General features: G+C 38.3%; 3 protein-coding genes across 3 annotated transcripts; 1 reads left to right on the top strand and 2 right to left on the bottom strand.

Moving 5' to 3' along the window:
* Positions 1-432: 432 nt before the first annotated feature.
* LOC109021290 (lysine-specific histone demethylase 1 homolog 1) lies at positions 433-3,228 on the bottom strand. Its single transcript, XM_019003896.2, has one exon. It carries the CDS (start codon positions 3,169-3,171, stop codon positions 694-696), a length of 2,478 nt encoding a protein of 825 aa, XP_018859441.1. The 5' UTR covers positions 3,172-3,228; the 3' UTR covers positions 433-693.
* A 1,382-nt stretch (positions 3,229-4,610) lies between these two features.
* LOC109021293 lies at positions 4,611-7,816 on the top strand. Its single transcript, XM_019003901.2, has 2 exons — positions 4,611-4,932; positions 7,165-7,816. The coding sequence occupies exons 1-2, from the start codon at positions 4,820-4,822 to the stop codon at positions 7,370-7,372; spliced, it is 321 nt and encodes a 106-aa protein (XP_018859446.1). The 5' UTR covers positions 4,611-4,819; the 3' UTR covers positions 7,373-7,816.
* Positions 7,817-8,438: 622 nt separating this feature from the next.
* On the bottom strand, positions 8,439-11,890 carry LOC109002898 (lysine histidine transporter-like 8). The gene is made up of 5 exons (XM_018980820.2): positions 11,722-11,890; positions 11,192-11,325; positions 9,479-9,909; positions 9,070-9,201; positions 8,439-8,939 (listed from the first exon to the last, which is right to left on the bottom strand). The coding sequence occupies exons 1-5, from the start codon at positions 11,886-11,888 to the stop codon at positions 8,454-8,456; spliced, it is 1,350 nt and encodes a 449-aa protein (XP_018836365.2). The 5' UTR covers positions 11,889-11,890; the 3' UTR covers positions 8,439-8,453.
* Positions 11,891-12,636: the final 746 nt, after the last annotated feature.

Genomic DNA, 12,636 nt, shown 5'->3' with positions numbered 1-12,636 from the left:
GAATGAAACATTTTGTTTCCATTAAAGAAAAGGCCGGAAAGCATCAATTTTCCTTGAATAGAGCGAGGCACTCAAGTACCCATAACGAAGTTTCTTTGGAAGTCTACATCGCCAATCCTTTATTGGATTGTTGGGCTTCGGACATCATGCAATACACGAATTAGCAAGGATGGATGCTACTGGGCCACGGCTCACACCATGACAATTTGATTGGGGTTGAGACGAGTTGAGAGGAGAGCTGTAATCCAAGACTTCCAAACCTTAATATACACCAATAAAAGTAAAAAAATAAGAAGAGAGGTGTTCCAAGTTATTGTTTCTTTATTAGTTTTCACAAAATACCAGATGCAGTCATACAATTTTGCAGTACTGAGTACGGTATTCTTGTACCCAAAAGGAGAACAAGAACAATTCATATAAACTAACACTGAATGCAATTCAACTGAATGATGAGATTTACAATAATCTAAGAAAACACACAGTTCCCAATTAGTTACTCCAAAAAATCTTGCAGTCCCAAAGGGAAGTTTATATAATTAATCAAAGGCACTAAAAAAAAATGGGACCAATCGACTCCCAAATTCATATGTACTCATTTGAGCACGCATATTCACGCGCACTTCTCACCCCAATGACAGTGAACTCCCCCTCCGGCTAGTCTAAAGGCATATCCTCCAAAGTAGAGAAGATGAGCTAGAAACTCCCACCTATCAATCGATGCTCCCCTTTATCTATGCCAGCACCATCTTTAGATTCACCATTTAGGTTGGATCTATCTAATCTTACATGGGAGATTAGAGATTCCCCAGCACCAGATAAGCCTTTCCTACCAACCAACCTGACCCCAAAGTCATGATTTAACATCCTCATCCTGTTACCATCTCCATCAACCTCACTCAGTTTAATGACCTGGTTCCTTGAAATCAAGCCGAACAGACAGATACAGACAGAGTTCAGTCTCTCCCCTCCAAATTTCACTCTTAACAATGAATTAGAATTAAGGTCATTTGATCTTGGATCAAACAAAACTGAGAAGCTCCCAAATGTCAGGTCAGGGCTCTCAAACAATTTATTCAAATCGTCACTTTCATCTCTAACATTATTTAATTTATCAGCCGGAATCAATGACCTCCTCTTGGCCATTCTCAGTATGTTTGCAGCTTCTCTCATCCCACTAAGAAAAGCTCCATGCATTGTTGCTGGGTACTGTTTGTTAGTTGCCTCTCCTGCAAAGAACACCCTCCCATCTCCAACACTCTCAGCAAGAATATCATAGTCATCTCCCGAAGACCCAACTGCAACATAAGAATAAGACCCATATGAGAATTGATCCTTCCCCCAGCGCGTACAGACTGCCTGAACTGGATCTGGAACAGCAATACCTTTCGGATGAAAGATACCCCTCAATATGTCCAACACCCTTCTCACAGACTCGACAGGTGACATCATCTCAAACTTGATTGCGGCGTCTCCAGCCACAAGTGCAACAAGAAGTGGGCCTCCAGATACAGAAGAATAGCTATAAAACAAAAAGAACTCGCCTCTCATACTGGGATCTTCCGTCAAATGCCCAAACGTATCAATGTCACCACCCCAGAAATTATACGGGAACAGCATGGCAACCTTATTTAGCAACCCAAATCCTAATCTCTGAATTGCCTCTTTCTTTCGCAGAGGAAGATCTGGAAAGAACTCGATCGTTCCCTTCTTAAGCACGCCCAATGGCACCGTGCAAAGGACCATGTCCCCACGGAACTCCTGCCCACCGGCATAAACCAAGACCCCATCGGTCCCGTACCTGATACTCTCCACAGTCCTTTCGAAGAAAATGGGAAGGTCCTCGCAAAGGGTTCGGACAAATGTCTCATTTCCCCCAGGGATAAAACAATGATCACCTCCCATCTCATACGGATCATCCTGATCCCAATACGCCATCGACAAATTAGACATCAACGAAGCATTCGCATATTCCAAATTAGCAAGATGCCAATTCAACAGCATGCACTCTTGCGGGTTCTCGGCAACGTTATAAACACGCCGAAAAGCTTCGAGAGCAGTCCCTAATGGAACATCTACCGATTTCACTTCCTCTATCATATCATGTCTAAGTTTACACACTCTATCTAACAACTTGTTGAACGAAACCTCAACTTTAGAGTCAGTTTCTGGGTTCACCGCTTCGCCATCAGGTAAATACAATGGGCAAATATCTCTCACCTTGTGAAGCGGCAATCCCAATTGCCTTGCGAGAACCCCGAGCGGGTTGCCGTTTATTCCGGTAAGGACGCTCCCACCAAGATCTGCTGCGGCCTCGACGCCTTCACTCTGCATTCTCTTCGTCCTCACGCGCCCTCCCGGCCGCGCCCTACCTTCCAAGACTACGACTTTGAACCCCATAAAGACCAATTGCCTCGCTGCGACTAAACCGGCGAGACCCGCACCAACGATTACCACATTGCTCTTGTCGATTCCGTCAAATGACCTCAGTTTCGCTTCTTTAATAGCGGGCGCGAGCCCGAAGTTTATGTAACCGTGGTTGAGAAGAAATCGGTAGGCCGAGTCAACGAGGCCTTTGTGCTCGGACCGAATGGACTCGAGCGCATGGTCCCGGGTCAACCAAACGGACACGTTGGATCGCCACCGAGCGAGAATGTGGTTCCGGACCACGATGTAGTTGGCCTGCTCGACTCCACCGATGGTGGAGACAACGTTAGCTTCGATCTCCTCCTCGGTGAGCGAGTCAACCGGGAAGCCAACCGAGATTGCGATTAGGGCTTCGACGTCGACGTCCTTCGCTATGTCGGACCGGCGATTCCTGGCGAGAGATGGATTGCCGTTAAGCTCCGTGAAGAATTTCTTCCTTCGGCGACGCTTCTTGGGAGGCGGGCCGGGTTCAGTTCGTCCGGGTTCGCTCGGGTTAGGGTTTTGGGGCGGTTCATCGAGGTTGTCTTCTTGGATGGGGTCGGAGGAGGTGTCTTCTTGGGAGTCCGAAACGGGAGCTTCGGGCGTAGTTTTGGGAGGTGGAGAGTGATTTTCCGGTGAGTTCTGGAGATTGTTATCGGACGGGGTTGCACTGGCGGATAAAGTGACGTCAGTATCCGGCGAAGAGACGCCGGATGCGACGTCGTTAGGGTTAGAGGAGGGGTCTAGGGAAGGTTCCGTTGTTTCCATGTATCGAAGCGAATTTCGACTCTGGACGATGCTACGTTTTAAGGAGGGCAGCCTCGTTTGTATTCACAGCACATCTCAATTAATCTCAAGTCATCTCAACTCATCTCATTACTATTTATAACTATTCAGTAACTTTAACTCACAAATCTTACTACTATTTATAACTCATCTCACTATTATTTATAATTCATCTCAACTCATCTTAACTCACCTTTGAATCCAAACGACACCTCTTGGAATTCAATCTATCTTGGGCCGAGAGGGTAAACACGGATAAGGACTAGGCCCATTGGTTTATTGGGTTGTATCCAAAGCCTGAATAGAATATAGGGCCGAAGTAACTCTGCATCTAAATAGAGTAACTTTACTCTCTATATCTAATATTTGTCGCCTTCATTCTTCAATCACGCCACGCCTATTGACATAGGCCACCATTATAATTTGTAATGCATTGAGATTAAATTAATTTAATCTAATATTTAAATATTTAATTTTTAAATTATTAAATTAATTTCAATTCAAAATCTTTTTACATATAAGATCGATAATCTTTTTCAATTAAATATCTTTTTACATGCGAGACTCACAATATTTTCAACTTCATATAAATACATCTAAATTAATTTTGACATCCAAACACATCTAGACTCATTTTAGGTGAGTTCTACAAAACTCACTCTACCATCTCAATTCATTACTATTCATAAAAAAATTAATTTATCTCAACTCGACTCAACGTCTAATCAGGCAACTTGATATATTATATTAGATTATAAAATTATTTTTATTATAAAGTACTATCATATGAAATTATGTGAATTTATATATTTACTTTTGATAAAATTGAAAAGGAGAATAGTATTATTCTTTATACATATTTATTTATTTTTAAACAATTTTATTTTTAAGCCAACATGGATAATACACCATCTATCTTGTTGATATATCAAATTCAAAAAAGTTTTAAATTTGAAAATTTTAAGTTTTCTTGTAAATCAGTTATTGATTAGATTCTAACTAGTATGAGATACTTTTAAATAGTTTTATTGATAACAAATGCTTAAACGCAAGCATATGAAAACATTCATTTAATCCAAATTCTGCCTTCTCTATTAGACTTCGACAAAGACCCCTAGATAATTTATATTTTAATAATTCTGCAAAAATGCTTAAACGAAAAGTGACGTGAATATTACACCCAAGCTGGTGTGAGGATGAGATAATAAAATTTAGGTTGAAAAATAATATTTTATCTCGAATTACATCAGTGAATATCATAAAATTTAAGAAAATTATATTCTCAATTTGATATATAAAATATATAAGGATTTCATGCTATAATTTAATTTAAAAAATAAATTTTAAATTTTAAACTTATAAATCAAACCATATTTATATAAGAAATTGTTTTCTTACTCTTTAAGAAAAATAATAAGACACCATTAACATGGGAAGAAAGCTGGGAGAAGGGGTCAGGCGACGAAGTACGAACCCCGAGCCAAGACGGATTGAACGCTGAGGCCCACTCCGGTTCCGTTCCATCGTTCAAATCGTCGTTGGCTCCGTCGAGTCTCTATTGTGGACAACGAAGACGATATCTGAGCTCTTGAGAGAGAAGTAGTAGAAAATTGGAGAGAGAGGCAGAGCCATGATAACTCGATCGAATCTGGCCGAGCAGTTGAGAGAGTACCAGCTTCGATCCAAGCACGACTGGGCCTCCGTCTCCTTCTTCTCCTCTACTTCTAATTTTCCTTCTTCAAGGTATGTCAATTCACTTTATATTTTTTGATAAATATATTTTATTTATCAAAACTTTTGTAATTGTATTTTGATTAATATTACATTCTCACGATTCTTGAATATTTTTTTGGTTATTTGAATCGTTTTGTGATCAACGTGCTTTGGAAAATAGTGTATAACTTTGGACAATTTGTCAATCTCTTTAAGTTGATTACGGTTTTGGGAATTTGGGGGATCATTTTATGAGAGGCATTTCATTGTTTTGGAATTGTGAGCATAAAATTCGACTGCTTTTATTCAAGCGAACGTTTCTAAAATTGGTCAGGTTGAGCATATCGGTTCTCGGTTTTGCTTTTTGATGCATTTTGAGTTGTTTGTTTGAAAATTATTTCCTACAAAACAAATTCTTAACGCACATTTCAATTCTTAAAGAACTATTATCAGGTGTCCTATCGACAATGACCTAGCAAATACAATCATCTGGTGTGTCGATACAGTTCATAAAAGAGGGCCGGGAAGGCTGGAAATTTTTGTCCCCAACCTTCTTTCTTCTTTTTAATGCAACATGCGACGTACAAATGTTTTTGCTTCTCTTTTCAAAATTATATCCTACTCGCAACCGAAGGGGTTTTTAAGCCTTAGGTATATGTGGGGGGCTATAACATTTGCAGGTGAAATGAAGCCTAAGATTATTGCATGAAGAGTAGATGGCATATATATTTGTTGGCATATCTTTCTAGATGAGATTTTCAACTTGATCTGTCAAGGTGCAGCCTGGTGGTCGAGGGCCGGCATGGGATGAGCTGTAGACATCCTGGGTTTGATTTCGTACTAGGAGTTGCCTTGGATTACCTAGTACACAGTTTTGGTGGGTGGGGTCTTGTATCCGGGGTCCAGTCCCTAGGAAAATGGGGCCCTTGCCTTACCTTGTGGAGGTTCGGCATAGAGAGAGAGAGAGAGAGAGAGAGAGAGAGAGATTTCCAATTTGGTTACTGCTATCACATGTTGGTCATCTGCAAAATGGCTCATGTCTCATTTTTGGCCATTTTGTTAATAGGGTATGATCAGAGCAGGCTTAGGGCTGGTCGTGATCAAACTAGTTCAACTGTCCAGTCTGATTTTTAAAACCTCAGCATGAATTAGTACACCTGTATCCTGTATTCCTCTGTTCTTATGAAGCCCTGAACTTCAAACTGCATGACATTGGCTGTTTGTTTGAATCGTAATTTAGGCACGCTAGCTATTCTCGTGGATACAATCTATCCGTGCTTGACTTATGAAGCATTAATCATTCAGCTGCAACCATAAAAAAAAATAATTGATGCGCCAGAGTACTATTATTGGCGTTTTTGCACTATGGTACACATATGTCTAGATAGAATCAGAAAGCATCAAGATATTACGATGTTAAAGCATAAAAGAAAAAAAGAGTAGACGTTCATAACTCAGAAGGCTTAGTTCTGAGTCTGTCCCTTAGTTCTTACTTGTTATTTCGATGGGAATAGAATCATTTTCATTTCAAGTGAAATGGAGAGTATCCATTATTCGATTTAGTATAAAACATGGATTTTTATTTATTTATTATTTCGTTACCAAAAAGATTAGGTTGACATGTGAAACGACCAAAACACGACATGCTTGGTATTAAATGGATATTCTTCATTATTATCCATGGAGCTTTCATTTGAATAAATGATGTTTGTGACCTGGGTTATACTTGATTCAAAGAACAAGTTTTTTGTTTAACTTCATTTTGAGTTTGTTCTAGCAGAAACTGAATTGTTAGGGGAACTAAGCATATTAACACTTTGAATGACACAACTAGCATCATGATGTTAATCGTTATATTGAATGTTTTTTAATGGACTACCCTCTAGAAAACAACGGCACAAAGAAAATGAATAAGGATATCATGGGATTAATTTTTTTTTAATAAATATGCAGCTGAACTGTGTATTTAATAAATATGCAGGCAGGTCAACTGCAAATGGATGTGAGTGGACATTGCCCAAAAATTTAATTGAGTATCTTGCTTCTTGCAATTTTTGAATTTGATTTCTCACTAGTGAAATTTTCTGATTTCTTGAAAAGTTCCCTTTTTCTTATGGAACTTCTTCTCGCAATGGATGCGAGTGGACTTGTTCTAATTTGCATGAGCTCTTTCAGTTTTTTCTGATTATTCTGTGGATTAGTATTTATTGGATAACATGACTTCTGATAATACTTTTACCCATTTTCCTCCTCTGGATGCAGGGTGGATGTCGTGATCTTTGTAATATGGGAACTTGTTATTCTAGCTTTCCTGGTTTTTTCTGCAGTTTCTCTATATTTTAGGCATATGCGGCTTGCTTTTATTCTAGTATGCATCACGATGCTTTTCCTTTTATGTATGAAAATTACAAAGCAAGTGAGATTGGCCAGGAAAAAGAAGCGAAGGATGCTTCTTCCTCTGTCAATGTGAAACTATATGTAGTCGTTTTATTTTTATTTTTTTTATAGTAACCCCAACTTTACTGTAATACGTTCTTGATCATTGCAATTTGGTCCGGCTTCTTTTTTGGTTTCTGGACGAAGTACTGCACCTAAAGAAGATAAAGGATATAATGACGGGTTTGCGCCAACAACGCTGATCAAACTGGTTTATCCTCGAGGTTGATAATCCCGGTGTCATGACTGAATGATGGATTGTAGTCGTGTTAATGGCTTCTTCTTTCTTGCTGTCAGTTTCCTGTATACATGATGTAGTCAAAACTGGTATTTTTTTTAATTTTATTCCTTTTTTCCCTGAGTTCCATTTGGAATGAGATGACTGCTTGTTTGATACAATCATGTCAGACAAGGTTGTCCTCTGTAAGTGATTATCATCGTATGCGAATACTGAAAAAGAAGCCATGGCTTGTATTAACCGTAGTTGCCACATATGTATCTCATGAAAGCAAAGTGCAACCCCCTCTCCAAATGCTCTGTCGAGGTAGAAGGTATGCCACTTTTGTTTTGGTCTTTCACCCAAAAGGTTGAGATAATTGACTATTTCCATGCGAGTAAGGATTGCGTGCAATTAGTAAGGAAGCTTTGAAGTTGGCTGCTGGTCATTGAGCTGGGGATTAGTTCTCTCATATAAAGACGCTAGACTTATGTCCCTGACCAATAGTTACAAACCAAACACTCCATGCCTCTGAGAATTCTGATTAAGTACATCACAAGCAAGCAAGTTCCAGTAACTCTGCACAGTTTCTAAAGCATCATTACAATTATACAGAAAATCTTGTTGAAAACAACTCCATTGTCTCATGTCCTCTGAGCAAAATGTTTATTCTACTCTTGTAGGTCAAGCGGGCCAGTTTGGAAACCCAAGAGGGCAAGAACAGGGGAAGTTGTTCCGAAATTTTTTTTTTTTTGCTTCTCTTTTACAATGATATTTGAAGCTACTTCCCTGTGGTTAACTTCTGAGTAGGAGCAGTTCCTCAATTTCACACGCATTGAGCAACTACTAGGCCTGAGCTACGTTGAACCTTTGCACCTTCTTGTTTTGTTTTTACTACTCATTTGGGCTTGAAAAAGTGGATCTCTATTCCTATGGTCACTATATTCCAAATTGCTCCAGTGACAACAAGAATGCTAATAATCATTCCCAATACTCCCAATACCCAATTGAGGTACCAAATTCCAGTACATTTCTGAGGTTTCTTGATCAGTATCCACATGAAACAGGGATATGCTAAGGTGATTGGCAGCGATATCCCTCCGATCAATCCCGCCAAGCTTGGCAAGAATGGTAGCGCCACTGCTATGAAAAACGCAAGACAACCAAAGGCAGCTCGGAACCCTGATCGGAGCCACCATGTACAGGGTTTGTTTACTTTGCTGGTATACCTCAACTCCAAATTGTCAAAAACTGGCATTGCATAAATTTGGAATGAGCTGAGACTATTTATCACCACGAGTAAGCTTGTCAATCCCAAGAGCCATCTTGGTGTGTCATCCGCGTGGTATTTGTACAAAGCATTGAGCATCCCTCCATTAGGTATCTGGCAATAAAGCAGAAATCGTTAGTTGTTTTGCTTCAGATCAGTTTGTCATGTAGATTAAGCCCGGACCGATCGAGTAACAATGTTCCCAGTATTGCACTATAAAAAGTCTGGAGGGTTAGGTGCTCACTAAATTTCCATAAGCCCAATAGCCGCCAATGGCAATGGGAAACAAACACATTGCTATAATTGCATACGCAAACTTCACTCCTCTCCACATTGGTACACGCGATGGGTGCTCTGCGTTCGATGGCATAGTTCCCTGCATTTGCAATGACACCCATTTATTAAAATATGATTTAATTCAAAACTTTATTAAAAATTCATTCTAACCATGCTATATATATGCCATATATGAATTCTAATAATATAATGCACTCTTATATATACGTGAAATCACCAATTGTTCTAAAAATTTAAATCGATAGAAAAAATATACATTTAATTATATATATTATATTCTTAACAACCAACTTTAATAGGTAACTATGTACTATTAAATTGATGATGATCATAGAATACAGAATAGGGAAATTTACCTGTATTTCGAGGACGAGATTGTGGCCTCTAAAAGTGAAGGCAATAATCCCAAAAGCATTGAAAATGGGGAAGAGCCTTTTTGCATCAAAATACTTTGCAGTTAGTGGGTCATATGAGACCCCCAGGGGTCTACTTTTGACGACAGAGACTACCCATATCAGCCAACAATAGCTTATGGCAGTAACAGCTCCGATGAGGGACACTCCGGCAATCGAATTCAGATTGGGAAATTGAGCCAGAGCAGTGGCAAAACAAGTGAAAATCACGTACCACTCCGTTGTCGTCGGTAGATTTATGTTGCATGTGTCCCCACAAATGATCTGGAAGAAGATTTTCATGGTCCCTCCTCCTATCATGATTAAGGTCACACATGTGCCACCTGATAGATACATGGTCGGAAACAATGCGAGCAGTTTCCCCCACTTCTCACCTGTTATAGATTGATATATATTTAGTAAATTTATTTAGTAAACAACAGGGACAAATTAAGAGGATGAAAAAAAAATTATATATACCACAGTACCATCTCACTTTCATCTCCCTATGTAAGATGTGACACATTAATTATCACTATTAGATGATCATTTATTAGATGATTTTTTATCATCTAATAGTTATAAATGTACTACATCTTATTATATACATAGTAGAATGAAAATGAGATGTGAATATAGAGAGTATAGCATTACTCATAATAACCAAATGTTAATTAAGCTGAACACAATTGTTTAACCTTTTAAGATAACGAATGATTTAATATGATATATAAATAATAAATAATGTACGTTATGAACTTGACCCCGCTCTAAAGTGTGATCTAATTCCACTTTAAAGATGGTTTAATGCGTGCTTTTAGAATGGATGAATAATCTTTGGATAACTTTGGGAGTGCTTGTCTACTTTGTCAAGGAAAAATTCTATCCATCATTTTCTTAATTCTCAATGCTCATTATCTCTTTATATATATGTGTATCATCCATTAATAATTAATGAATGACATAAAGTAATAAATGATAAATAATTTTTCAATTAGCTTAAAAATCAGAATAGCGTAAAGATGATAACAAAAAGTACGGTAATATAACATGACTTTTCTAAACTTTTTAACGTACGTCCCAACAGTAAGAAATTAAAGCTTAGGATAAACAAATAAAAGAAACAAATTAACAGTATGAAAAAGATAAGCAATTAGAAACTTTTATCAACATGCATGCATGCATGCATGTATAACTTTATATAATCAATTAGCACCACACGCAAGAAAGCAAGAGTACGTAGTCATGTTGTTTTGACTGATATGGATGCTGATCTACTCGTAGCATTACACGTTTCACCAAAATAATTCGAAATATTGGTGATTGATAAAGCTGTCTAGCTTTATATTAATATATATATATATATATATATCATGAGATAGATTTGGAATCCTGGTGATTAAACATGCGCTGTTTAATGTTTATATTATCTTTCAATCATGTATGATGAACACATATATAGTTGAACACATATAAAAGTTTTTTCTTAATTTCATGTCATGTCTTTCAAGGTTGCCATGCATGTAACGTGGATATGGCCGTATAAAACAAACCTGTAAACATATATACGTAGTGTATTGAGTATAGCCATGCATTGAAGACGTACATTTACGTATGATTAATTTGGCATGCATGCTTAATCAATATATTAGATGATTGATCGTGATTCGTGCGTACCAAAAGCTAACGTGGAAAGGCGAAGATATCTGCTATAACGCGTCCCTGATTCCGATTCATGCAACTTTATTAGTAACAACAGGGTGTACATCTGCCATATGAAAACCAGCGAAAGACATAAAATTCCCCAAGTCCTGAAATAAATAAAAGAGAAATTCAAATTATCTTTAAAAAATTGTACGATTCAACTCAACTTAATTTGATCTCATACTATATATTATTTAATTAAAAACTTAAATCTTTATGTGATTCACTAGAATTATGTATGATTCTCTGTAAGGTTATGTCGTCCGAACAATTCTCTCTAATTCGACAGTATATGGATGATCTTACATCCATCAGGCATTTACATGCATGCATGCCAAGTACTGATGTTTTTATCTTTCATTTTATATAACCATATATATATATGCATGATGAGATCGATTGATCACGCAATCGGATTCAAAATCGTTTACTCTCTTTTTTACACTTACGATAATTATTATATATAATCAGCCTGGACAAAAGGAGCATGCAGATTAACTTACCAGCCGAGGGAAGTGAAAGCTAGGGGAAGAACAAGGGCTTGAAACCCGATTCCGGAACATAGAGTATGAAATGCTGAGTAGTAAGCGTTACCGTTCCTCGATTCCGTGATGGGAAGCCAAGCATCCTGTTGGTCTAGCTTTGTCATGCATGAAGCGGCCGCCAACATGATCAGCTTCTTCCAAGCAGCTGCAGCCTTGCATGCTTATAATAATGGCTTTTTTAATTCATAGGTCTGGCGATTGGAGAACTCATCATCAAAAGCGAAGCAAATGGCCGGCTAATTCAAGGGATCTTTGGGGCGGAGATGGCCGAAATTTCTGCTTCTTCCCTCTTTGTTATTAAAACGACAGCACGATATTTGGATGAATTGTTGGTCACCACAATATGTGTGCCACTTTGTGTATTAATAGAATAGACACTTGTACAAGGAAGGAAAGTTATTTAAATAGAAAGTAAAGACAATAAAAATACAGCAAGAATCAAGAAGGAATTTGTGGGACTGTAGCAGATTCATGAGTGGCATGCATCGTTGATATTCCTAATAGCCCCCGTCAAGCCAATGGGCGGGGCAACGACATTGAGCTTGGACCTCAAGAAAGAAAAACTCGTGGAAACTAGTGGTTTCATAAGCAAATAAGCAATTTGGTCTTTAGTAGATAAGAAATGTACATCAAGAGCACGTTGGTGAACCTTCTCACGAATGGAATGATAGTCGATTTCAACGTGTTTGGTGCGAGATGCAAGATCGGGTTGCTAGTCTAATAGGTGGCACCAATATTATCATAATATAAAATTGGACTATGAGCAAGAAAAATCCCAAGTTCCTGAAGTAACGATTGCAACCAGATGACCTCGGCAACGGCATGTGCGACGGCACGATGTTCAGCTTTTGTGCTTGAACGAGCAATCGTATG

This window comes from Juglans regia, chromosome 11 (assembly GCF_001411555.2).
Source record: "Juglans regia cultivar Chandler chromosome 11, Walnut 2.0, whole genome shotgun sequence".
In the NCBI taxonomy this organism is placed as follows: domain Eukaryota; kingdom Viridiplantae; phylum Streptophyta; class Magnoliopsida; order Fagales; family Juglandaceae; genus Juglans; species Juglans regia.
This window is presented reverse-complemented; position numbering and strand designations above follow the sequence as displayed.